We start from the raw sequence: 27,575 nt of genomic DNA, 5'->3' as shown, positions 1-27,575 counted from the left end.
TTTGAGACCTTTTGCGGTCAGAAACCGAATGGCAGACCTCACTTCTGCCCTCGACTAATTTTCCAAGGGGGTAACCTTCTTTGGAGAACTGCTGTGTTCGTTTTGTTTGTACGATGCTCATTTTGCTCAATTGGGAAATTCCTATAATGATTGTTTTGCAAGTGTGCTTTTACAGAGTGTGAAAATACTGAAACGTTTCCAAATTACCGCCAAATTCCGGTTTTCTGTGGGACAGCCGTCGTTTATGTCGTGTCGAAATTTTGCCTCTCAAAATAATATCTGATAGCCTACAAAAAATGAAACATTGTCTTAGCAGGTCACCCCTCTTTCCCCTGTAAATTGTTTGTCTGATAGGTCCCATGTCTCCCACCGAGTGGTAGTTTTGGACATCTTTGAGTAATGCACCGTGATGATGCACGAATTTCTGACACCGCAAGTGGTGAAACCCAAGTAATGACTAATAACAGAATCCTTTTTCTTTGGCTTAACATTATATAGCGAATTATTCCTGAACCTTGGTGGACTCAAAAGTAAAAAAAAAAAAAAAAAAAGAGAAGAAGAAAATGCCAGAAGCCCCCTCACTCTCCCCTATTTCATAAATGTATATAAAAATATTACTGTGTTTCCATCGATGCCACAAAATGATGTAATTTCTAATTCTTTTATAGGCCTACCTAAATATCTACCTGCAGCAATAATGTTTGTAGTAGCTGTCGGACTTTACTTCTGAAAATATTTTACAGTTTTAGTATGCCATGCGTTAAATATGTAGGCCATATCAAATCATAGTTGCATATTTCAAAGCAACTGAAACAATCAAAGCATATAGCATTTTTACCATTGTTTGAATTTAGTTGTTTTTTTAAAATTGACCTAACAATATGTGTTATTGTCATTGCAATCGTTGTTTCACAAGATGTGGCATGGCAGTCACATACATATAAATTTTGACTTGGTATTGGGATCGAGTGAAAATTCTGGGGTCTCGGTCCAAGCCCAATGTTGCTTGCCTTCCTTCCAACCAAGTTTGCTTGTGCAATGCACTGAAATGCCGTTACTTTAGATTGGTGAAAAGAAAAACTAATTTTCCTAAAATAGATTCGATAAGTAGATCTTTGTCCAATTATAAAATATTTGACAACATAAAAGTTGCTGATCGACGTGAATTCGTTATTTTTCAGTAGATTCGACAGCTGTACTGTGTGAGTGCGTTGCTTTTTGATGCCATTTTTTTGCCAGTATTCTTAATTTTGCGTTTCATGATTTCATGGACCCTTGCCGTCAGTTCATCATCAAATTAGCTTTATTTCAATTGGTAAGCGGGCACTCCTGTACAATTGCGGTCCCGTTTAGGGATACTCGCTTTTACCCCACCAACGATTACTTCTGGTTGTGGTTCTAAACCAAAGACAAAGATAGTAAATAACAAGATGGGCCACTCAGCCATCAAAAAAGTGTCTGCAGGAAGTATGCTCTTTGCTTCAGATGGCGCTGCAGTTTGTTTTGAAGCTCTCTTTCGTTTTTCCAGAAGAAGAATAGGAATAGCACCTCCTTGCGTGCGCAGATCGACTGCTGTTCATCAGCAGTGAGTTCGGGTTCGTTCAGTACGGAGTTTTAGTTTTTAAAAATTTTAATGACCTCTCGCCTTTCATTCTAAAGTCTAAAGTCAAATTAAACGAAGAAAACAATCACCCTTTCCTCCGGAAGAGGTTTTTTGTCAGCGTAACCATTTTAAAAAAGCATTCTTCCAAAATTCATTCAAAAACTTGCTAGTTTCACTTTGACTTTTTAAACTCAAGTAGGATAACTCTGTTCGCTAAAGGTGTGCTTTTGCGAAGAGGGCGCCACCGAATTTTGAGGACACTTTTTTAATTGGCTCAAAGAGAGAAGTGACCCCTCTTGTTATGTAGACTCTTTGTCTATACAAACTTTTTGATTGCGTGCCGATGGGCAGGCTGTGGTCGTGTGGAGAGATAGCCAACATTAAAGTGTTGTACAAGGTTTTTGACACTGAACCTCGCCCCTCGCCTTGGTCACTGATTTTTACATTTTTATTTAATGTCTTCACAAACTATAATAATTTCCCCTCTATGGCCTACTAGATCTATCTAGATCTGCTTAAATTTCCTGCATTAAGAGAAAGTTTTGACAGTAGACTCAGTCTTTGGCACGGCATCTTTCTTCCTGTATGTACCCTCTATCCTTTTCAATTTGCCTTTTCTGTGGCCTTTCATATTATAACATTTTCAAATTTTGTTTCAAGGACTTATAATGACACTAAATATTTTGTTTGTTGTAGTGGAAAGGTGCATAGAACACGGCGGCATGTAGATTTGAGTTCAATTCTTGTTTAAAAAAGTTTCAGGCATTTTCTTTCTTTCTGCTTGGACGTTGCTTCCAATCATGTTGTGTCTCACTCATCAGTGCTGGTTGGCCCCTTCTTTCTAAATCTTCTAAATTGTATTGATAACGGTGTAAAACATGATCTACAATCTCAGTTGTTTTTCTTTTAATTTAATGACATGTCACTTTATATATTATATCATTAATTATTATGTTCTCAGGTAAAGTGACTTATACCAGAATGAGTTGGCAAGAGCAGTATTCGACTCCAACTTTTCAGCCAGTGACTGTTCCGGGAATGCGAGCGTCTGACTTGGAGGCACAGATGTATTACAACAGTTCTCAGGGTTATTATCCGTCCGTCCCGGGCCCCATGTATCACAACGGTCAGAGTGCTGTGTTTACGAACACAGGATACTACCCTCAAGCAGTACCGGTGGATGGCTTTCATCAGGGGTACAGTGAAGTGTACGTGCCACAGGGCTTTCGTTCGACAAACAGTTACGGCACTCAAAGTTCCAACTATAATGTGCCAGACATGCAGATGCAGACTGATATGGCATCTGGCAGTGGGGGAGCAAACACGGATGGTTCGTCATATGCTGCGTCGTCTACCTACCCACATCACCAAGAGGCTGGGTACCAAAGTGACAGGGGCAGGGATAAAAAACAGGGCAAGGGCAGGGGTAGAGGAAATGGTTGGGGGCGTGGGAACAGAGGTCGTGACCATGGTAACGGCCGACACTACTATCCCGAGCATCATGATTCATCGCAAACAAACTATTATAACGGTGACCAGTACTATCATCATGACAATCATCATTATAATTCAAATGTGGGCAGGAAGTCGAGAGGAAGAGGTGGCCCCAAATATGCTGATTATTCCTCGAGACAAAATTACAATCAAATCGGTAATGGAGACGGAAACTCGCAAGATTTTTATTCCGACAAGGGACATGTTTTTGAAAGAGGTGGGAAATATGGAAACAAGAAAAGGGCAGAACAGCAGGCACGCAGAAACGATGATGTCAGCACTCCTGATGGTGTGAGTGCTGTCTCTGATTATGTCCCAGAACAGGTGGACTTGAAGAGAGTGTCTGGAACCAAAGGATTCGATTCTGAGAAGAATCGAAAAAGCACTACAGTGGCCTTTGCGAATAGTGAGGGTCCTGGGAGAAAGCAGCGGCACTATGGTGAAGGAACTGGTGTTAACGTAATAAACGGTGAGAAGACAAACTCAGCAGAGAGGCAGGACAGAGACCCCCAGACATACGAATTGAAACAGCAGTATCAAAAGCGAAAGAATAAATCCATCCCAAGCTCAGCACGGGGAGGTCGTGACTTTGGAAGAGGTGGAACCCGCAGCAAGACTTCATTCAATGGCAGGACAGATGATTCAAGACCGAATGATGAAAGTCAGAGAGGTACACCTGCTTTTCCTTCCATGTTTTGTCTGTTAGCATTGAAATTAAGAAAGTATTGTATGCCATATATATATATATATATGTAAATATACTTATTATATTTTATATATATATATTTTAAATTCCTTAAATAAAGTCAGCTGCAGTTTATGGAACATTTTATTTTTTTAGGTACTTCTATTTTCAAATCGCTTTTGACTTGTGTTAGGAGCATCAGTGTTTAAAAGTTAAAGTTTGTTTCACTAAGCTTTAGTAGTTCTGAGTCTGAATGGGTCGCAAGGTAAACGAAAAATGCTTTTATTCTTCTTAGTTTCATACTACTGTGTCCAAGTAGCATCTGGAGACAGTATATATCCATGTTGTTCAGCTTGGTTCCTAATTTTGAAAGATGTATGCTGTTCTTCAGTGGAACAGTGGATAATATCGTTTCATCAAATTTTCAGGGAGTCTGACTGATCAATTGAGCCAGAACAAATACGAATGTATGGTTTGCTGTGACATCGTGAGGGTGGATGATGCCATCTGGAGTTGTCAGCAGTGCTACCACGTCTTTCATCTAAGCTGTGTCAAGAAATGGGCGCATTCGTCCATGCAGAGAGGTATCTTGAAGTTTTTCATGTTGTGCACAAACTTGAGAAGTTATCTCTTTCACTATGTAGGTCTGTTCCACTTCGACCGTGATATTTTGAGACGCAGGTCATGGGGGGCACTTTACTTTTCATAAAAATAAATTGGAGCCAGTAGAGAGAACGAAGTATTTCATAATGTTGGAAATCAGAATCGAAAGTTTACAACAAATTTTTAAAGAACATCCAATCCAATGTTAAGAATTACTTCTTTTGGATCTGACTATGTCTGTATTCTTTTTTACATTTTGGTGGGTCTTCTATTGTTTTCCAAATGTATTGATAACTTTGCCCCTAGTGAGCCTTGTCATGTAAGAAGCTATACTATGATGTCTGAATAAGTCCAGAACAAATGATCTTCTGTGTTATAGTGCAGTTGACAGTAAATAGTTTACCTAATGACAATGTTGTGTAAACATGTTTACTTCTCTCACATTTTTTAGGGTCCATTATCTTTAAAGAGCCTTACGGAAATATTTTAGTTTTAGCCATTACAAGACATGATGCTATACGTTCCAATAGTTTTCTCTTAAAAGTTTTGATGAGATGGAAATGTAACAGTAGTTCATTTGGTTCAAACGAGTACAGCACCATTGATTGCTCTGTGCAGTTTACTGCCGCAGTTCATTGGGTTTTGCTTTGTGATAAATGTTGTGTCGTAAGAATGAGCTAAAGGTCAATTTTAGAATACGATATTGTCCAATATAATTATTAATGTCTTTTGTGGTAATTTATTTATTGTTAAAATTATACAGAGGTATCTCTTGGAATTTACTGAACAAAAAAAAAAGGTGATGGTTCATTGTGTTACGTTCACTTTTTTCTTCTTCAGAAACCAAAAGTTGGCGATGTCCTGGATGCCAAAATGTTACAGATCACGTGCCCTATCAGTATCGCTGCTTTTGTGGTGAGTCTGCTATTTGCTTCCATTACTTTCAAGATGACATAAAAAACTAGAATCTGTATATTTTATTCGCTTGTAATGCATTGACTATTTTAAGGATGTGTGCAATTTGAGGGTTACCACTGTGATACATGTCTGCATTTGTGTTGTGAAATTGATGCTCCAGAATGCTTTTACTCCATGTAAAACCTGTAAATTTGGTTTAGGAAATGGACATGATTGAGCCGTGAAGTATGTGAAAATATAGTCTGTGTATTTGATGTACAAGTCTCATTCTATGCTATGATGGTTTTGTCATTCTCTTATAAGGTTCCATTCAAATGAAGACATGGAAGTACCATATTTGTTTTGATGTAGCCATAAATGCTGTTCTGGATGTCTCACAGATCCTTGTTAGGTTCACCTGAGAATGTCTGCACAAGGGAGCATTTTGCGGCCTGCATAATATGGGAGGCAGCATGGTGAAATCAGGCGTGTCAAAATAATGAAACTGAAGAAACTGGCATTTTTCTCCTCGTTTGGCAACTTTTATCACTTTTTTGTTTTTTGACTCAACACATTTATGGTCCATTTAAAAACACATTTCTGTGTGGATTTTACTGAAAAAGTTGATTTGAGGCGCAAATAATGTAAATTTGCAGTTTCTGAAGCTTTGGAAGTCACCAGACTTTGGCGGTCATTTTTTCCACCAATTTTACCTCTCTAAAAAGTGACCCCACCTCCTTCAATTGCAAATATCTCGACTTCTAATAAAAATAAACAAGTATTTTTTTCCCCGAAAGCAAGACAAATGAACAAGCTTTTAAGATGATACCAGTAAATCCACATGTCCAAAAATTGACTAGCGCCTGATTCCACTGTGTCGCGACACATACAATTTGTGTTAAATTGTTTGAAAGCTCATGTTGGAATGATCTTGTCAATAATTGAATTTTTCTCGTCTTTGCTTTTATAAGGTCGGAGGAGAGATCCAGCCTACATTAGAGGAGAGACCCCCCACAGTTGCGGAGAAACTTGCAAGAAGAGACGCAAGGGCAACTGCAAGCATCCTTGTACTATGTGAGTTAAAATTATAGTGTTGTGTAAATTATGACTTTTTACATGCAGATTAGTGGCATTGGTAGCCTAGTGGTTAGGCCACCTGACTGGGACCATGAGGTTGCGGGTTTTGGGGTTTGAGCCTCAGCTCGGTCCGACGTTGTGTCCTTGGGAAAGGCACTTTACACGATATTCCTGTTTGGCTCTGTCCTTTCGGAGATAAGCGTTAAATTGGGAGGTCTTGCCTCTTAAATGACGTAATACAGTAGTCTCCGCCTAAGATCCCGGTGCTCGGAAGCATGGAAAATGTGGGATCTTAGATGAACCGGGATCTTAGCCAAATGGCCAGGGGGAAGAATCCACAGTAACTCATGGTCAGGCCCAAAATCTGTACAATGATCTTCCTCTACTTTAAAATGAACTGACGTGACTCCTGGGCTCAAAAAGTTCTTTTCTGAAGTCAGTTTTTCCTTTTTTTGTTGTTTGGGGGTGGGGGGGGGGGGGGGTGGAAAAATACTGTGTCAGGTGGGAACCAGTTGGCTTCAAGCAAAGCCCCCACCAAAAATTTATTGCTTTCCGTCTCTAACCGAGTTCCCCGCCCATGTCATGATGCATCGTAAATCGTTGTGTTGTGACCACACTGACCAAATTTTAAAAAAATGAAAGACAGGTTCACTGCCAACAGATGGCCACATTACACAAAGGCGATGGGACAGTCCACGAGTATGGGCACCAGTCTGTCTAGGAAGTTAGAGCACAAAACTAAAAGACGAGAGTGATGGTCGGGAAAACGTAAGCGTCCACAAGTTCACAGATTGATAGAATGCAGTCTGATGCGTGCTTGTAGGCCCTCCACACCTAGTGGGTGATGTAAGATCAGGCGGACGGCAGAGGTGATCGGGGAAAGCAAGGCACCGACAAGTTCACACCTTGGTGCGATCCCGTTTGGGGCAAACATTGTAACCGCTTATCGAGATTTTCAAGAGAGGTGTGACCGCATTCATGAGAGTGAATGATCCGTGATGCAGCGGGCCGTACAATGATCGCCTATTTTCGCAACTTACTCGATCAGCTGACAGCGCTCAGGTTTCTTATTCTTTTTTGAAAAAGAAAAATAAAGTAAATTATGACTTGAAAAGCTGGATCTTTGTCGAATGTAGCTCCTTCAGTGCGGGTCAGAGCGTGATCTTAGGGGTGACTTTAATATAGTAAAAATTATGTTTTTCCAAAACAGCGTGATCTTAGGGGAACTAGGATCATAAGAGGTGGGAACTTACGTGGAGACTACTGTAGTGTTGATAGAGCTTACGTATTTCTCTTGTAGACTGGTGTTTTTTCTCTTTGGTCTTTTTAAGAAAAGTGTGTAAGACAGGATAGAGAAAAAAAAAGTCAATGAACAATTGATCAGACAGAAAGATTTGTTTCTGCCTGTATTTGTAAAGGGCCCAGAGGCTGTGTTCATTAACCGTGTAGAGTGTTTTTTAAACATCAGTCTATCATGATTATTGTTTATTATTATATATGAATGTTTTTTTTTTGTGTGTTTTTCTTTTCTTGCAGCTTGTGTCATCCAGGCCCGTGCCCCCCTTGCAGCGCCATGGTGTGGCAGAGCTGTGACTGTGGCCAAGATAGGTAGGAAACTTGTCATGTTATGCTGCTGATTTGAACTTTTTTGTCAAACAATGACTGCTGATTTAAAAAAAAATAATTTTGTTTAATGCAGGTGATTTTTTTTTTTACACCTGTCGACACAATTTAGATAAATCTAGAGTGGGGCTCTCTGGGTCAGCCTGAGCTGAGATAGATACAACATCCCAGCTGAAAGACCAAGATACTCATTAAAAATCCTCCTCACCCAAATACATGTGATGGAGAAGCGCCTCACTGCTACACCACAGATGCTGGTACTATTGATGTGGTATGATAAATTTAAATTGACTTTGTTTATTTGAAGGTACACCTTTCGTGTATGAATGTACCTTTTTACCTGTTTGATGTTTAAAAGCTCTGGAAAGTCTTGACCTAAAAAATGGATTCATGCACTTAATGACTACCAGTTAGTGAGGTCGTAGACTTGAAAGTGAAAGCTGGAAAGAAAATGTGAAAAAAAATGATGTTTTGATTCTTTCAGTTCTCAATTCAAAAGATATAGAGAGTTATATTTTTTGGCCTTGACTGCCTTGTTTGTGAGTTTTACCGGTGTTTTCATGCTTTTTTTAAATCTTCAGGAAACACATCCGCTGTTCTACGGCCCAGGCCTATCAATGTGATAAAGTATGTAAGAAGCCATTGAATTGTTCAGAGCATACATGTGATCAGATTTGCCACACGGGACCTTGTGCGCCTTGCTCCGTCTCAAAACAACAAGGTGAGTAAAAGTTTTGAATCTTTGATTTAAGACTATTTCCTCTTTTCTTTGGTTGAATCGCTAGATTTCTCTTTTATTTTTCAAGATGACTTTTGTCTGTCCAGTACTGCTACGGTATATGGGTACTGTGATGTGGCAGTGTTGAAATTGTCAAAGGCGGCTGCCTCTTGTCAGAGAGAAAAGTGGTTGTTGTTGGCAGGTGGGAGTCTTGGACATTGTCGTTATCATTTGTGAGGCACTGTGGTGAAATCCTCATCATCATTGCCTTTCTTACCCTGCACCAGGTTATAGGCCATGGACAAACACTTTCCACCTTTCTCTATCCTGGGCTAGCCTCTTGATGTTTTTTCATGTCTTCCCACTTTTCTGTAGTGGTGAAATCAGGTGCCGGTCAAAATAATGAAATCAAAAGAAAGCAGCATTTTTTTTGGCCGTTGTGCAATTTTTTTGTCTTCCGATTTTATTTTATTTTGGCTCTACACTTTATGTTCATTTAAAAACACATTTCTGTGTAGATTTTATTGAAAATCATCAACCAAAGGCACAAAAATTGTAAATGTGCAGTTTTCAAAGACACTCAAGTTTAGAAGTCACAAACTTTGGCTGACATTTTCTCGCTAATTCTACTGCTGACATCAGGTGACCCTACCTCCATCAATCGCAAATACGTTGACTTCTATTTAAGATAGATGGGTATATTTTTCAAGAAGAGCAAGACAAATGAACAGGCATTAAGATGATATCAATAACTCCATATGCCCAAAAGTTGACGAGCGCCTGCGTCCATAGCTATGTGATACATATAGAAAAAAAATGCAATGGGCAAGTAGGAAGGGCTGGTTTGTGCTGGTGATTTTCTCAGATAGGTGGCCGTCGGATCAGGTTCTACCGTGTTATTCTGTCATTATTTATTTAGTGTTTCTTTCGTCTTTTCCTGTGTCTAGGGAAGGGTGGCGGTAATGCTGACTTGTTATGAACTTCTTCCCCTTTGTTTTTATATATATATTATAATCAGACACTTGTCTGTCCAAGATGTCTAGTTGTTCACGACAACCAATTTTCTCCTCGACAAGATGGGCGGCCGTCTTGGACAATTTTGACTGTATTAAGTGCGTAAAAATTGGGTTTTCAAAGGAAAGCAAACTGATTTGTCAAATAAATTGAACAAGTTTATTGTACACGTAGCTATGAAGTCGGAGCGAAGTTTTGCCTTATTTTCTTGTGAAAGTTATTTTGTGGTTAGTGCATGATGATCGGTGTTTAACAAACAGTTTGAGTGAAATAGCTGTGTATTAAAATACATTTAAAATATTGTTTCAGAGTGCTTTTGTACGAAGACGTCTCGTACGGTTCTGTGTGGCACAGAAAACTTCAAGATGGTTTCATTCAGCTGTGAGAAACCTTGTGGAAGGTATTATATGTTTGTATTGCTAAGCAAATAATAGATTCTATTTGTTCACGTCACTGCTCTTTTTTCCTTTTGTTGTCTTGGTTTTTGGCTCTACTTTTGTTGTGATTAGACATTCTGCCTCTTGAAGTTGTTTGTTTTCATTTTTATGTTAGTGCAGTATTGTTTGTGTGCAGTAGGTTTTAAGAATTTAGAATAGTAAAGAGAGAATTTATTTTCTTATTTGGGCCCCATCTTTTATAAGCTGAATCAGGAGTTTTTTTTCTTGCTACATCCCTTGTAAATGTCAGACCTTCTAAACAGCAAACGAAAAAACAAAAGAACACCAAAAAAAATGTCTTTCTATTCTCAGCTTTTTTTTCACTAACAGGCAATGATCCTCTAAAAAAAAAAAATGATTAAAAAAAATAAAAAATTATAGAATGGCTACATCACTGCTTGGGATTTTTTTTTGAGCAGGTGATCATTCCTGTGTTACTGTGTTACTACACATTCAGTTTTCAACTTTTCATGGAATGGCTCACATACTTGTTGCTAGACGTGATTTCAGTGTGTTTCTCTTTCTGTTTTTCCTTGTACGGAACGCTAGGCTGTGTTGCTAGATGTGATTTCAGTGTGTTTTTCTTTCCGTTTTTCTAGGCTGTGTTGTTTAGTGTGATTTCAGTGGGTTTTTCTCTTTCTATTTTTCCTCGCACAGAGCTCTGTAGTTAAATGTTATTTCAGTGGGTTTGTTTCCTTCCACATCCCCTCGTAACAGAACGCTGAGCTGTGTTGTTAAGTGTGATGTCAGTGGGTTTTTTTCTCTTTCTGTTACCCTCGTAACAGAACGCTGAGCTGCGGCAACCACACGTGTGAGGAGCTGTGCCACCCCGGGGAGTGTGCACCCTGTCCTCTGATGCCTGGGCAGCTGACCACCTGCAACTGCGGCAAGATGCCCATCGCCCAGCTGAAGGCGGCGGAGAGAAAGTCGTGCCTGGACCCGGTGCCCACTTGTGAGAAGCCATGTGAATTGCCTTTGGGGTGCCCAGTGAAAGGTTAGTACTGACAAGTGGGTGGTTAGCGGATGCTCTGGTGTGGTTTGCTACTTTATTCCTATCAAACATCTATTGTCCTTGTCTCTCCTCCTTTTTTTGTGTATGTTACTCTCTTGTAACACCTCTATTCTTCGGCACTTATTTGACCATATTGTGTTGCAAGTGCCATAAAACTCCTACTAAAAATTTAAAAAAGTACTAACAAAGCACCTTCGGTAACTGTCTCATTTGCATGTATGTGTATGTGTGATGTAGTCAAGCACGCACATAATGAACATGTTCATAACGAAACATGAATATAGCATGCAGATTTTCAGGTCCTTCCTTTTTTTTCTTTTGTGTTAGATTCTTTGTTTTTAAAAAGTGTACATAGTGAAATTTGTACATAATGATAAGTTTTCTATGTCCCACCAATTTTGCAACATTAATGTGTATGTAGTTTTTATTTTATGAAAGGCAGAGTGTGTGTTGTTAGAGTGATCGCTTGGCCTGCTTACTGTAGTTTGTGTAGAATTGTATTGACTTTTCTCTAAGTGAGTGATGCCCAAAAAGATTTACTCAGTTCAGTGTAACTGTCTTCTCTTTTTCTCGATTGCATCACTCTTGAAGTCTGGTATCTGTCATAAATTGGGCCGTCCTGCTCAGTTGATCTGTTGGCCCGTATAGCTTCTCTCAGTGTAAGTGGTTCTCATAGAGTTCAAAGTTCATTAAATAGCTTGCAAAGAAGCCTTATCAAGGATTGCACTCCTTCAAAAACAAATGGAGGAGATGGAGGGGCACCTCTCAGAGAAAGAGGCACACTCCTCATCTTTAAGGTTGTTGACCCCAATCCTGATATAATATGTAGATAACTAATAAATTGGTAAAAATATTTTTTGTAGATAATTTTTTCTCGTGCTTTGGCGACAGGATGAATTTTGCAAATCCTTTGTGTTATGCCCTTGGAAAATGGCAATGTGCTGAATGTTGACATATCAAAATTTCCTACCAACTGAAAATATTTAATGTGTCCAGAGCGCTCGTATCACCTAATGCACTTGCTAACCCCCTCCCCCCGAGCGGTGCTACTGACTGACGTGTCTTTAGGCCATTCCCAAAAGGGGGGACATTAACATCTCGAGTTCTTATGCACAGTAGAATTGTAATTGTAAATTGGCTGATTCTTCAGTGTCATGCTCATAACTGCCTGAACTGCAACAGGGTTTCCTATAATTCTTTTGTTTGTTTGTCACACTCTTATGACCCGCTATTTCCAGGGTGCCTTGATAGTCGAAGCAAACTTTGTGCTGTTGAAGCTAGAGAGGTGAGCAGAGTAAGTCTAATTCCCTGTAAGAACTTCTCTGTTGACATCCACCCCTTGGCGCTCATATGACCTTATGCAGTTGCGAGTGCCGTAAAACCTGTACTAAAAAAAATAAATAATGCACTTACCAACAAAAAAAAAAGAATGTGGACCATGGTCAAATTGGTTCACTTTCAAAACACAGTGTATAGTATACATATCATCCGAACAAACTAAGTATGCCAGTGTGTTATCTGTTAATAAAACTTTCATGGTTTGGTGATCAAACATATTTCATTGGAGGGATAATGTTTGCTCCTGCTCTAACAGGATTTTGCTTTTGTGTCTTTTCTCAGATGGGCCCCCACATCTCTGTGATAAAATCTGCCATGAGGGTGAATGTGGACCGTGCAAAAAGAAGACTCGTCTCAGATGTGTGTGTGGAGGTGTGGAGAAGGAAATGGATTGTTCAGTAGCGATGACATATACTGGTGGGTCTATTACTGAAGTTTTTTTTCCCACTATACTCATTAATACGATGTAAGTTTCAAGGCAATGTCGCGTGGTTTTTTTTTTTGTGTTTTGGGGGGGGGGGGGGGGGGTGTCTTCAAGGGTTATGAAGGATATTTTGGTGAATACTACTTATTGTCATTGTGGTCATTTGTTCTAAAAAGGAAACTTACGTTTTCGCCTGTTCTCCCGGAACTTTGCTTTTGTGACCATCTCCGACTCTTTACATAAGTATTGTCTCAACTCTCCCAAAATTTGGAAATAAAAAAAAAAAATAATTGAAGTTTATGTAATAATAATTATGTTATTGTAATTAATTATTATTGCTTTTCTGTTCTGTGAGGTCAGGTTATGTTATTAAAATTAAAATTCTACGTGGCGAAAAAAGCTTTTAATAGTTAACCAGCTTGCAGATGTTTTACTACTTTCATTCTAGTGATATTTTTCATCTTTGCTATTTTCTGCAGTCTTAGATAAGACACATATTTTGGTTGTCTTGCTTTTTTGACTCTGCTCTTATTGGTAAAGAATGTGCACTTAATTTTGTGCATGATTAAGATAGTTTTTCTGAATTCATTATGCAGCTGTTGACCCGTTCAAGTGTCAACGTAGATGTGGCAAGAAAAAGTCTTGTGGGAAGCACAAATGCCTGGATACTTGTTGTGTGGTAAGCCCTACTTTGACTGAGAGAGTAAAGGAATATGACGTGCAAGTTTTAACTTTTAGTTTTTGCTCATCTTATAGCGAAATGTTGAATTCTTAAGGTGACAGTGCTAGTAAAACTCTTGAGCAGTGCTACAGTTTAAGGGATGGTATTCATGTTTAGCTTGCATGTATCAGTAGCTGACTCACTACTACTAAAAGATTTGTACAGAGAGTAATTGAATCCCAATTGCTGTCGCATTATTTCATGCTATGTTTGGTATGGTAAAGTGACTTGTGTTTCACAGAATAGTATTAATTAATAATATTAATAAATAGCATTTATACTGCCCATTTCAAATTTCAAAAAATGCTAAATGCGCATTACATCGAAAAAGACGTCAGATCTTTTAAGAAATAGACATGCGTGTACGTTAAACACAGTATAAGGCATATATATGTAATATCTATGTGTATATGTGTAAAAATTTGTATGAGAAAAACAGTCTGGCAGTGAGGTTGGAAATGCATTCTCTAAGAATTTACAATGCAATAAAAATTCACAAACGGTCACAATTAAGTTGGAACATGAGTAACTTGAAACTAAATATTCATAATAACTATATTTATAAAGGGCATATCCACGCTCTAAGGCAGGCTCTATGCACTTTATATCTATCATTACCTCAGCAGACCCTAGCATATGACCCAGAAATATTCTATGCTTCCAGGGAAGCATACAGTGTACGCTGCGGATTACATGCACTAAAACACTAGCAAACTGACATACTTTTTTGCTGTATATAGCCAGGTACTCATTCTCACCTGGGTGAAATGAGGTAACTTCATGTAAGGCACCTTTCCCAAGAACACAGTGTTGGGCCCCTGACAGGATTCAAACCCATAACCTCATGATTGAGTCTGAAAGCCTTATAGCTAGACCACTGATATTTTCCTGGTTTGATAAACCTTTGCTACGTATTTTGAGGTTTTATGAAGCTAAACAAAAATCTGAACAGTGGCAACAGAAACCATACATTTTGTTGACTGGCTTTGTTTCTTTAAAGACTTTACCCTGACAACATTGTTTTACTGCTTGCAGAAAGACTTTCACATTTGTGATCTCGTATGTGGAAAGAATCTGGCATGTATGAACCACAGATGTGAGGAACTATGCCACCCAGGCTACTGTAAGCGCTGCTTGCAAGCCAGTAAGTTTTTGTTACCTTGTTTGTTTGTTCTTTTTTTCGTGGGTTTTTTTTTTCCTGAAATACTGTGGAGTCTGCTCAAATAAAAATGTGCGCGGCTGCGGGATTTTTTTCACCGGGTTTTTGGTTTAGAGGATTTGCTCAAATAGAAGAAGAAGAAAATAATCTGGGATTGTATTTTCTTTCGGTTTACACTGTTTTCAGAATTACTGTGGTCGGTTTAAATGGACTCCATTATATCGTTGCAGGTGCAAGCAATCCACTTTTGTCTCAATTTTGAGAATTTTCAATTTTTATAACCTCCCAATGCTCTATCAAAGATGCACCTTTCAACATCGCCAAAATGCAGTTTAATGCTATGGTCTAGGCTGACAATTTTCTTGCCTTTCACCATTCCTGATAGGAAAGACGCTACAAAAAATAGTTTTTTGTCTCTGTAAAAAGTACCCAAACAAACTTAAATGGATGCCATGTGACACCGACGATATAGAGTGGTCAAAGGTTTGATACTGTGTTAGTCGTTGGGCCCTGGTCATGATTCCGCTACGTCATTGCTCAATGACGCGCTCCTCATATCTTCCTGACAGTGAATAGTGTCAGTTTCTCAATGATCAAAAATGTATTCTCTTGTCAACCAGATCTCAAAACTATCTTCAGACCACTCTTATGTTGTTGCTAAGTATTTATGGATCTGCTTTTAGAATAGCTAGAACTATTTTAAAAAGTTGTCAAAATTCAGATTTTTGTTATTACCGGCGAACCTGCTGTAATGGACGTCTGTTCAAGACAGTCATCTGTACAAATAATCACTTACCACTTCTCTCCCTGGTTTTTTTTTTTCTTATCATAATGATGTTATGTCAAAGACATGCACCTGTCTAAGACAAACACTTTTCTCCTGGACAATAGATGACTATCTTGGACAATTTTTACTTTTTTTTTTTTTTTAGACATCATGTAATGGCAAAGAGATAAATAGATAAGTGTTATTGATTCATTTTTGGAAGGATTAATGTAAATCAGTTTTGAGCAATAAAAGTCTTCAAACTTCTGTTCTGTCTCAAGAAACCTGGCTTATTCTTAGTTATTTTTGAAACGTTGATAATTATTTAACCCTATCCGTACGCCCTGGTGTCATTTTGTACCCCCATTTTAGAATACTTCTAGTACGAAGATCTCTTTGAACCTTTCAGTATTTGAAAAAAAAAATGATTTTGACAGACTGCTATGCAAAGCGTACGGATCGGATTAACGAGTAAATTTCCTCTTTGAAAGTGGTGGCACAGAGTTCCCCACGTCGTATGGATACGATAGTAAAACATGACGTACAGATAGGGTTAAGGAACTTTTTGCGATCCTGTGCCTCAATTCAGGTTTTGATGAGCTGACGTGCTACTGTGGTGCTGAGGTGCTGGAGCCCCCAGTTCCGTGTGGGACAAAGTTACCCGAGTGTCACCGACCATGTACAAGGGATCACGCATGTTCCCACCCTGGTGAGTCCACAGTCTTTAATCCCTTCGTGACTTGGAGTTTTTTTGTTTTATTTTAGAACTGGATGAACACTGATTGTGCAGTGGAAATCTAAACCCTTGTCTAACAATATGAATTAAAACCAAAAAAAGTTAAAATGAAGATGAGTCAGGGCGTCTCAATTTTCGCTTTTCCGTTAATTTGTTAGAGGGGTTTTGGCATCTTTTCTTGTCAGCAAATTTGATTTATGTTAGGAGTAAGGTTGAGTGCTGGGGAGATTCTCCAGATTGACTGATAAGAATTCTGTCGTGGGCAGAAAAAAATTGTTTGCCAGGCTGGATGTGGCCCACGGGCCTTGAGTGTGGCACCTGTGATGTCACAAGAAGATTAAGTTGAGTTCATGTCTAGTTAACGACACGTTTCAATGTTCTGTTTCAGTCCGTCACAACTGCCACGCAGATGAGCGCTGCCCTCCCTGCACCGAGCTGACAGAACGAATGTGTATGGGAGGTCACATGGTGAGAGGCTTTTCATGTTTCGAAATCGGTTATTGTAGTCTTGTTTTAGTAAGAGTTTTACGGCACGTGCAACACAATAAGGTCAAATGAGTGTCGGAGATTAGAGGTGTTACAAGTACAAGAGAATAACAAACACAAAAAAGGAGTGATTAGGACAATAGATATTTAATAGGAAAGAAGGAGCAGGTCACACCAGAGCACCCACCTACCTCCCACAATTGTCGTCTACTACTGCTGCTACTGAAGAATTAGGGCCTAATGGCTTACATGCGACATCTTATTGGGGACTAGGAAAGGGAAATCTCTCCCAACTGGAGGAGAGTGTGTGGTACTGCACGAAGCTAAAAATTACGCATTTTCACAAAATACCAGGCGCGTCATTAGGCTACAAAGGGGTTATCCCTTTGACCCCTTGCAACCAGTAGACCGGTGGCGCATGAAACTGCGTGTATACCTAGCCACCGGTACACCGGTGAGAGAGACTTTATCTCCAACCCGGCTAGCCTAAGACAAAATGCACAAGGAAAACAGTGTTTACCACACAGGACGTTTTTATTCTGAAGATCTTTCTGAACTAGGTGCTGGTAATGACTAAGACTACCTTGAGTGGGAAATGGAAAGTGATTTTGATGGTCTTTTGGATGTTGGTTATATATCTCTGAGGATTTGAGGCAGAGGGGCAAGGTAGCTTCAGGAGGTCAGGGCTCAAAGGGTTAAAGGTTGTGCTGAATGTAAATAGATAAAAGCTATTTTCAAATTACTGCATTTACAGTACAAGAAATAGGATAGAAATGTAACATTTTTTGTTTCACTTAGTGAATTCCAACTTTTAGCTAAATTGCCCATCATCAACGGCTAAGTTTTTTCTAGAATTCGAGACACATCTCTTTGGAAAGGAAAAAGCCTGAGTTTAAGGGCCTCTTTGACTTGCATTATTTTCAGATGCGAAAAAACGTGCCTTGTCATATGACAAACATCAGCTGCGGCTACCCGTGTCAGAAGATGCTTTTCTGCGGCAAACATAAGTGCTTGAGGACTTGTCACAAGGTAAGGTCTTTCTCGTTGATGTTTGTTGCGGTAAATTCTTGGTAAAGGTAAACTACAACGGAGTACTCTTTAACCAAAATCTCCGTGGCTGAGGAATTTTCTTTGGCTCATCGGCATTTTCGGTTTATAGAGGTATCTCAAATAGAAGGGGAAAAAATCAGAGATTATATTTTTGATGGCTTAACAGTGTTCTGTTTAGATGGATTTCAGCGACATCTGAGATGAACGCGAGAGTTACAGTGGGGTTGCAGCTATCTATGTCTAATGGGAACGGGTAAACCAGTGCGCTATGGTCGTATTGATGTGTGAGGAAAAGGTGGGGTGAATTTATTGCATGCAGAAAACTGAAGAGTTTGGAGGTTGGTTACATGTCCACTGCTCACCATCTTGACCCATCTTGTATAGAGAATCTGATTTTTATGTTTTGAAAAGTTGGCAGCTATGGAAGTGATTTTTAAAAAAAATTTTAAAAACTATTATTATTATTATTATTATTGCTTTTATTATTATTATTATTATTATTATTATTATTATTATCGTCATTATTATTTTTGTTATTGTTCTTGTAATTGTCCAACAGGATAGCTGCCTCAAGGCGGGAGCACCGTGCCCTCAGCTTTGCACCAAGCCCCGGCCAGCCTGCGGCCACCCTTGTAATGAGCCTTGTCACGAGGGAGAGTGTCCTGACACCCAGTGCAAGGCAGAGGTAGGGATTTCTGACTGCACTTCTTACGTGAATTGGATATCGTCATGATCATAATACTATTGCCAAAGTCTTTTTTTAATTTTATTAAGGGCTTTGGGGGGTCTTGAGGTTTGGTGCTCGCCTCACATTCAATAGGACCCGGGTTCGAAATACTGACAGCGACGGAAAAATTTTCTTCACTAAAATTTTCTCCTTTCCTTTCTTCAGACTTGTTCTATCATCTGCTTTCATCTCCACTTTCTAAAAAAAAGAAAATGGAGTTTATTAACAGATTACACTCTAACTCGCCCGAAATCGCGCACTCCGACTAGACGTCTTTAGAAACGAAGTCTCACCTTGGGAGGTTTTGTTTTACCTAGTTATTGAAAAATGTTTCTTCTTCTGTTTGATACCGAAGTTGTTCAGACCTGTAGTTTTAGTAGTAGAGCAGATAGAAGTGCGATCGCGTTTCCGACACTTTGAAGGTATCTTGACTTATTGAAAAGCAATACAATTGAGTTTGAAAAAGAAAATAACGATGGATTTGAGCAAGAACAAGCAAATGACAAATCGGATGGATCAGATATTGATGAAAATGTTTTAGCAGGAGTTTGGGGAGATTCCGATTAATCAGATTTAGAATTTAGATGTAAGGCCCGGCCGTGAGACTGAGGAGAGTGAGAGTGACGTGTCAGAAACTCCGATTGAACTAAAGTTAGAACATTTCCAACAGTTTGTGCATACATAAGGTTAAATTTTTCTGAAACTACATTCATTTCAATTTCTAATTATTATTTTTTCGAGATTTTTGAAATTTGTCTAGCATTTTTAATATGCGTTTTTTAAATGCTTGTATTCACAGGAAGTGGGTTCCCTTGCATAGGATTTTGGAATAGACTTCTCGTCCAGATCTGTAGGGTGTAATGTGTTAAAGTTCACTTAATTGAGCACAAAAAAAAAATGCCTTGGTAATTGAATTTTCATCGCATGAAACAAGAAGGTTTTTAAAAATGTTTTTGTTGTGTTATCAACTCAATTTAGATCCCTTAGGAGGTAGGCATACAACGTCTCAACAGAAAGACTGAGGTACTAGATAAAAGTTCTCTCTGCCGGGGCATAGATCTCGGCTCTTCTCCATTTGATGGCACAGGGGCTAAGTGCTGCCGGTGACATGCTGGTGTTTGGAGGGTGTTGCTAGGTTGTACTTCTTTACTATTCCTGTCTGTCGTGCTTTTCATCATGTGGGTGTTTGGCGGGTACCATATCTTTTCTTTCTTTCCATCTGTTGTGTTCATAATATGTCTTTCAAGCAATCAAAGCTTTTCCTTAACACACTTTAAACAGTTTGAACCTGAAAGATCTGTATTTTGGTTTGTACCATTGGTCTCTGTGCCTTAAATGCCCAGTATACAGTCATAGTGGAGTCTGCTTAAACCGGAATCTGTGGGACCCCTGGATTTTCTGCGGTTTAGTCTGGTTTTCGGCGTAGAGAGGCTGCTCAAATTGAGAGTTTTCTTTTCTTTTGATTATCTATTGTTTTTTTTTATTAACTGTGTTCGGTTTAAGAGGATTCCATTGTATCGGTATTCCATTACCGGCTTGAACTTGACTGTCTGCAAGCATTTGTATCTGTCCTCATCACTGATGGACTTTTTTTTGTGTCTTTCCTCAGAAGTGAGGGACTTTTTCCTTTTAGTTCTCCTCAGCACTGAATAATATTTTCCCTGAGTGACATTTTCCTTTTAGCTATCCTCAGCACTGAGTGCCATTTTCCTCTTAGCTGTCCTCAGCACTGAATGACATTTTCCTCTTAGCTATCCTCAGCACTGAATGACATTTTCCTATTAGCTATCCTCAGCGCTGAATGACATTTTCATAGCCATGTGCTTTTTTTTTTCCAAAGATGACCATCTTGTGCCCGTGTGGAAACAGATCTGGGCGAGTCATCTGCTCTCTGGGCGGTGGTCAGACGTCAGAGATAGAACAGTTTCAGCGTCTGAGCGTCCTCAGTGTGGCAGAGTCGGGCGGCGGTCGCAGTGTGGACATGGCACAGTTCTCTCAGCAGAAGAAAAACCAAAGGAGGTACGAACTCAATATTAACATTTCCACCCATGCAGAGCGCACAACACTTATCACCATGGACCGGGATGCAGATGGGGTACATGAGTACTACACCTGTATCTTGGCTAATAAAACCCCCAACCATTATGAAATTTTCAGCATACTGAGAAAAAACTGAAAGTGATGATCGCATGTTTGGAACTGAAAACATAAGATCTAGCTCATTTATCACCCGAATTCTCATCATGGGGTAAGAGTAAAGCTGCACTCGTGGGTCTACTCGACATTTTTCAAAAAAATTTAACTCCATTTGTTGTATACGAACTGATTTTCGACCTCAAAGACTACAGCTTTCAGAAAGGAAATTAAACTTTAACAAGAGCGCATATAAAAAATGAGACCATTGCTAGAAAGTTTTTGCCTCTATATTACACTGTCGCCTATTAGCGTCCCGTGGGGGAAAGGGATGGCTTCCTACTGTCGCAGATCGGCGTCCCGTGGGGCCAGAGTGTTAAGCCAAGGTGGGCAAAAAGATTAGGACAATGGAGTTAGTTCAAGGTAACAACTGCTGGCAATTATGTTTTTAAGTGTAATATGTGTCTTGGCACAGTGGAATTAGGCCCTTGTCAATTTTTGGGCAAATGGAGTTATTGGTATCGGTTTAAAGTTTGTTGATTTATCTTGCTTCTGATGAAAAGATACCCATTTATCTTGAATAGCATTTGAGATATTTCCAATTGAGGAGATGGGGGCCACATGGTTTCGGAGGTAAAATTAATGAGAAAATGGCCACGAAAGTATGACGTCTTCCAAAGCTGTTGTGTCCTTGGAAACTGCTAATTTACTTTTTTTTTGGTGCCTTTGAACGATGTGTTTAAATAAAATCCACACAGAAATGTGTTTTTAAGTGGACATTAAATGGGGTGAAAGGAATAAAGAAAAATTGATAAAATTTGCCCAAGGAGTGGAAAAATGACCCTTTCTTTGATGTCAGCATTGTCATGAGCGCCCGCTTTCACCATAATGTCTCACATAGTTGAAACCTTGAGATCTGTTGCTATGAAATGTTCCGAAAATGGTTTTGAAGGTTTTAAAAATTCTGTGTAAGATTTATCAAGTGGGGAAAAAGACATTTTTGAGTAGATTTCTTTTCACACCGTGTCCAATTTATAGCATCTGTATGACAACTGTATGACCATTTTTTTTCTATAGGCTGGAGTGTGATGCAAACTGTTCTGTCCTGGAGCGAAACCGACGCTTAGCAGAAGCGCTCGAAGTCGATGACCCTGACCTTGAAGTGGAAAAACCAAAGTATTCAGACTTCCTGAAAGATTTTGCCAAGTGAGCGGAACACGTGTTTGTTGTCAGGGTTTATGAAGCTAACAAGTTTTTGAAGTAATTTATCGTAGAAATCTGTCTTTTAATCAACCGCAGGGGCATGTTCAGCTATGTAATGGGAGGGGGCCGCTGTGGATAAATTCAGGTTTTTAGAACTTGCATTTAAAAGCTTGGAAATAATTTGTGTGGAAAACAACCTTTCTATTTCCTACCTGAACAAATACTTTTAACAAGTCATTTTCTTGCTAGCTTCATGTCATTGATGAGTTATTAATTTCTGCTCATAGATGTGTTGTATATGTGATCGTAGTATATGTGACAGATTCATTAACTTGTAGTATCATAATATCCTAGACCTTGCGCTCTGGTGCATTTCCGCTTCACTATGGTGCACAGCGTTTGACTCAACTTGAGCCTAATGAAGGGCATAAGGGAAATGTGCTGACACTTTACTACTCTAGCTGAGTGGTGTTTTCCCCTTTATTTGGGGCGTAATGTAGTGGCCCATTGTGCTCATGCTTCGGAGCGAAGTTTTTGTAGAGAGCAGATTGAAGAATGGTGGCCATGACAGTTTACGCAGCGTTCTAGGAGTATAAGTCTATGGATTGATTGTGCTTATAGATACCTTTTGACTGGCTCAGATATGCTCTACCATGTGGCACAGTCCTTAGAGGAATCTAGGGGCTCAAGCTCTCAAATCTAAGCTTTTTATTTAAGATACGACTGGTCTTCTATTTTTCTAAGAGGATGAGGGCTTCATAATGATTTTATGTTATTACGTAGGGGATTTTGGTTTGCCAATTGTATGTGAATTTTTCAAGATTTTTGGCCATAAATTCCTTTCAGCATAAGATGGTCTGATTAACTGATATTGATGGATTTGATAGTTACCTTTACATTTATTAACCCTTAAAACCCTGAATTCTTTTTTTTTTCATACCTCCCTAGAATCCTGAATTAAAATTGAGATACTAGAAAAAATTAGGATGGTTCATCATTTTGTTTACTGTGTCTTAAATTGTTGTTAGATTTGACTGAAGTTTGAAAATGTTTTTTATATATGAATACACAGTCTGAACAAAAGGGGAAATGATTAAAACACTTTTTTTTAATACCAACTCTATGAGTTAAGTCTTGTGTGTGATCCCCGACTCCACTTCAGTCAAAGTATTATCAGACCCAGCCGTAGATCTAGCCTCTGGTAGCTTTAGTGGTGATCCCCTGCCAATTCCACTATCGTCAAAATCGTCATCGATGTTATGCGGAACATTGCAATCGTCTTCAACGGTCATATTTATCGATATATCTGACTGGGAGATCATTATTGGGGTCTGGTTAGGATAAAAAATGTCAAAAATTTTGCGGCCTGAAGGGCCTGGCAGCGAAAAGTGACTAATTTTTCTTAGAAACTTGCAAAATTTCCAAACTTTCGGTGTAGAACTGCTCTCATGACATTATCGGTACTTTCTGCTCGCGACAGAGTCATCTGGAGTTACATCCCCTGTTTCTAGCACTGGGAATTAAACGATTAAGTCGACCAGCGGTATAGGAAAATACGGCGTCAGCGGTCACCAGCGGTATAGGGTCTTAATTAAGGGTTAATTTTCTCAAGGTCACAGGTGTGTCCTTCTATTCCCCCCCCCCCCCAATATCCCTGGGGTCTTTAATTCTTTTTTTTTTTCAATGTGTTATCATAGTTGTTATTCTAGTTTGATATGCAGCCTACAGCTTTTCAGAATCAAAATGTAAGATGAAATGCTGAAATGCTAATTTTGTTTGTCATTAGTTTTATTCTTGGAAAGTGTATGCAAGCAGCCTATTAGTAGTAGTAGTATGAAGTACGGCTGTGGTCAGGCTAGTCACCTATCAGCCGTTCGTTGCTTTCGTTGCTTATTCCTTCCTGCTATTAACCAGAGATTTTTATCCCTTTTTTCCAGAAAAAACCTACAATATTGTATGAGTGTGGAAAAGACTTTAAACGAACTGGTCTTGGCTTCAAAAGAGGTAACTTGTTTTCTTAAAGTTTTGTAAAGAAATCGTTTCTGTACATTTGTGATTGACCTGCAGTTTCAGTGTTCTCATTGAGCCTGACATGTACTGTATGTTTACTCACCTAAAATATGAGTGATTGTAAAAATAGAAAAAAAGAGGTTTTAAAGTATGCCCCCTCTAATATAGGCGTAACATATTGCTAGGATTGGACTCATCAAGCAGAAAGGTGAATAGGATTTTCACAGATTAAAGTTATCTCAGAGTAACAACCAAAAGTATTTACAATCAAGACATATTTTTTATATTTGATGCTCGACCAGAACTAGATTTCACAAAGTGAAAGTGCTTTTCTCAACGACTGACCGTTTGGCCTCTAACTGGATTCGAACCCATGACCTTATGGTTGCAAGTCTGAGAACCTAACCCCTGTAGGTCAAGTCTATGAAGACGACTGTCGCAGCAAATCTAACAACTAGGAAACTTGATATTCAAATGAAAATATGTTTGTCATTTTCAAAATTGTTTCTTCATTTTGTGGAAGTTTTTGTACATAAAGTTTGGGGTAAAGAATATTTTGTATTAGACTTGATCAATTTTTATGAACCAGATACCTAAAAGTACAAGATGAGAAATGGAAGATTTTATCAGATCAGAAAAAGTACTGAAATGATCAGGATTATACTTTTTTGACGTGATATATTTTTGAAAATTATTATTGTAGTTTATTGAGTCATTTTCAATAAATGCGCATCTTCATTAATTTTTCAAGGAGTCCAAATTTTTTACTTTGTCTTTTTCGTCACATATTATAATGAGGCTTTCTGAGACAACCACCTGTCTAAGATGACCTTGTGGGTGGTTGGCGGGTGCTCTGGTGTGGTTTGCTCCTTCTTTCCTATCAAACATCTATCGTCCTTTCAATCTCTCCTCCTTATTTGTGTGTTTCTCTCTTGTAACACATCTATTCTTCGGCACATATATGACCGTATTGTGTTGCATGTGCCATAAAAACTCTTTCTAAAACTAAACTAAACTAAGATGACCACTTTTCTCCTCGTTTCGGCTGAGCAGCTGGCCAGCAATTTTACTTACTTACTACCCCTTACGCCATCTGGCGTTTAGGGCAGCAACAAAGGACCTCCAGCTCTGTCTGTTTTGGGCCATCTTGGTCAGCGTTCCCCACGAATGATTCCAGGACTTCATTTCAGACTCTACTGTGCGTCTCCAGGTCAATTTGGGTCTGCCCCTTTTGCGATGTCCTTCGGGTGTCCAGTGGAGGGCAGTCTTCACAATAGAGTCTCGTTCTCTTCTCAGAACAAGTCCCATCCATCTCCATCTTCTCCTTTTTTTTATGGTGGTCATGTCCTCTTGCCTACATTTACGTAACAGATCTGCTTTGGATATCTTGTCGGGCCAGAAGATTCTGAGGATTTGGCGTAAGCTGGTTGTATGAAAGGAAGATAGCTTGGCACGGTCATGATCAGTCATCCTCCAGCATTCAGCTCCATATATATACACTGGAAGTTGTTTAAGACGGCCACCCATTGTCGAGGAGAAAAGTGGCCTTCTTAGATCCAAGTGTAATAGTAATGTGTTTTAAAAAAGTTTTAAAAAACCCCAACCAAATACACCCCCCCCCCCCCCAAAAAAAAACAACAACCCCCAAACAAACCGCAAGAGAGATGTTGGGAAATGGCCATTTGTGCAGGTGGTTGTCTTGTACAGGTGGCCGTCAAAGCAGGTTTGATTGTATTTTTAAAGTGTTTTTTGTGCCTCTCAGTTTGTAACTCATTTTTAATTCCTTTATGTTGTGACTTTGTCTCCTCAGTCATCACAAGCTACCAAATCTCATTCGTTCCCACCAATGAAGAAAGAGCACCGTCACTTTATTCACGAGCTCTCCGAGATGTATGGATGTCGGACGCAAAGCTTTGACAAGGAGCCTAATAAAAATGTGGTTACCACAGCTTTGAAGTAAGTTTTAATTTGTGTTGTACCGTTATTCTCTTTTGCTTCTTTTGAATTAGTTTACAGGTATAGTTATCGACTCAATGTGGAAAAATGCGCATATATTTGTGGTTTTGATAAGGTACCCACCTTCCAGGAAAAAAGCCAGGAATTTCATTTTCAGTTTTCCTGGTTGGGAAAGCACCATGAAATTGGATACAAACATTTTAAAAACGGGAGAAAGCCGGAAAAATGACCCTGTGTGGTTAATAAAAACGACATCACCACAACAACCTTTCTGTGATAGCCAATGGCACACAGTTTTAGGAGGGCTCTCTTTGTCAGTTTGATGTTGATTGTGTTGCAAGCGTTATAGAACTGTTACTATAACTTAAGTTTTAATCTAGAGAGGCATTTTCTTTTTGGCTGAGGCCATTATTCAGTGCTTGTAATATGTCATTAAAATTGTTATGCAAATCTGCATGTGTTTGTTTACGGTCCTGTACAGCCAAGAAAAATTTCCTTCTGGGATAATAAAGTATTATCTAATCTTATCTTATCTTTGTATTGCTACTGGTGATTCTGTTTTTAAAAAAACGTTTTTTCTCCTATGCGCAGGGAGAGGAGTGTTCTTCCATCAGTGCTACTGTCACAGTCGTTGAGCCAGAACCCCAGCAGTGCTGCTGCTGCTGCTGCTGCTGCTGCTGCTACCCCTCCTCCTATTTCATCCTTGAAAACTCAAGGAGTGAGGTGAGTTTGTCGCGGCAGGTTAAGTCTGAGGGTCTGTTTGCCACGATTTGCTGGTCGTCAATTTCTCTGGGAAGTCCTGGCTGTCCCCGTGGTTTTATGCAGGGAAATAGGGATCAACTTTTTTTTTTGAGACTGTACTCTAGGGTTTACTGGAGAGAGACCTGGATCTATAACAACAACTGGAGAGAGAGAGAGAGAGAGAGAGAGAGAGAGAGAGAGAGAGAGAGAGAGAGAGAGAGAGATGCTCGTGTTCTTTTCATTATTGTAAAGAGCATTGAGTGAAATTTATTTATTGTTATTGTTATTATTATTATTATTATTATCACTAGTGATGGCACACTATTTTTGATAGAAAATTGTAGTTATTAGATATGTGAGGAAGTGTCTGACACAGGAATCTCAGCTTGTGCTGTGTAGAAAGGTGTGAAGAAATAGAATTCTTCTCTTCATTTCTCTGCATGTCAACCTGAGCAGGATTATGGCCTCAAGTTGTACGTTATGCACTTAATGAAAAAGGCACAATGTATAAAAGATGATATAAATGCTGAGTACTGTACACAACCACAGATTGCACTTTGTTGCGAGCGCCTTAAAACTCTTACTAAAACGAAAACTTTGTTTTTTAGTGTTATAAAAAAATGAGTTTCATTCGGTTTCCAAGCCTTTTTAAAATTTGCTTTATTGTTGCTATTGTTATTGTTATTATTATCATTATTATTTTTATTATCATTCTAACATCTCACACTTGCACATGTAAAACCAGTTTTGTTTTTCCTACGTTTTAAAGGTTCAAGGTGCTGGACACCAAGAAAACTTCGTTGGAAGAGAGCAGTGGCTCTGGCAAGGGAGGTTTGAACCCGTGGGGCCGGAAGGAGCCAGCTAAGGAAGAGGCAGCAGCACCAAACAGGGGCTGGGAGCAGACGGGGGCAAAGGCAAAACCCGCTCCCTCCATCGATTACTTTGACTTCACCACCAATTAG

The 27,575-nt window shown here is 39.2% G+C and overlaps 1 protein-coding gene across 1 annotated transcript; it reads left to right on the top strand.

Annotated features, from left to right (window-relative positions):
* Positions 1-993: 993 nt before the first annotated feature.
* Positions 994-27,575, top strand: LOC101851704 (transcriptional repressor NF-X1). The gene is made up of 22 exons (XM_013091299.2): positions 994-1,161; positions 2,565-3,767; positions 4,211-4,366; positions 5,226-5,300; positions 6,254-6,356; positions 7,896-7,967; positions 8,564-8,703; positions 10,024-10,114; positions 10,937-11,145; positions 12,784-12,918; positions 13,522-13,604; positions 14,682-14,790; positions 16,161-16,280; positions 16,696-16,775; positions 17,718-17,822; positions 18,403-18,528; positions 20,411-20,589; positions 21,781-21,909; positions 23,844-23,910; positions 25,727-25,872; positions 26,464-26,595; positions 27,383-27,575. The coding sequence occupies exons 2-22, from the start codon at positions 2,585-2,587 to the stop codon at positions 27,573-27,575; spliced, it is 3,633 nt and encodes a 1,210-aa protein (XP_012946753.1). The 5' UTR covers positions 994-1,161; positions 2,565-2,584.

This window comes from Aplysia californica, unplaced genomic scaffold (genome assembly GCF_000002075.1).
Source record: "Aplysia californica isolate F4 #8 unplaced genomic scaffold, AplCal3.0 scaffold00032, whole genome shotgun sequence".
NCBI classification, from domain to species: domain Eukaryota; kingdom Metazoa; phylum Mollusca; class Gastropoda; order Aplysiida; family Aplysiidae; genus Aplysia; species Aplysia californica.
The sequence above is the reverse complement of the archived record's forward strand: the minus strand, read 5'-3'. Positions and strand labels throughout refer to the sequence as shown.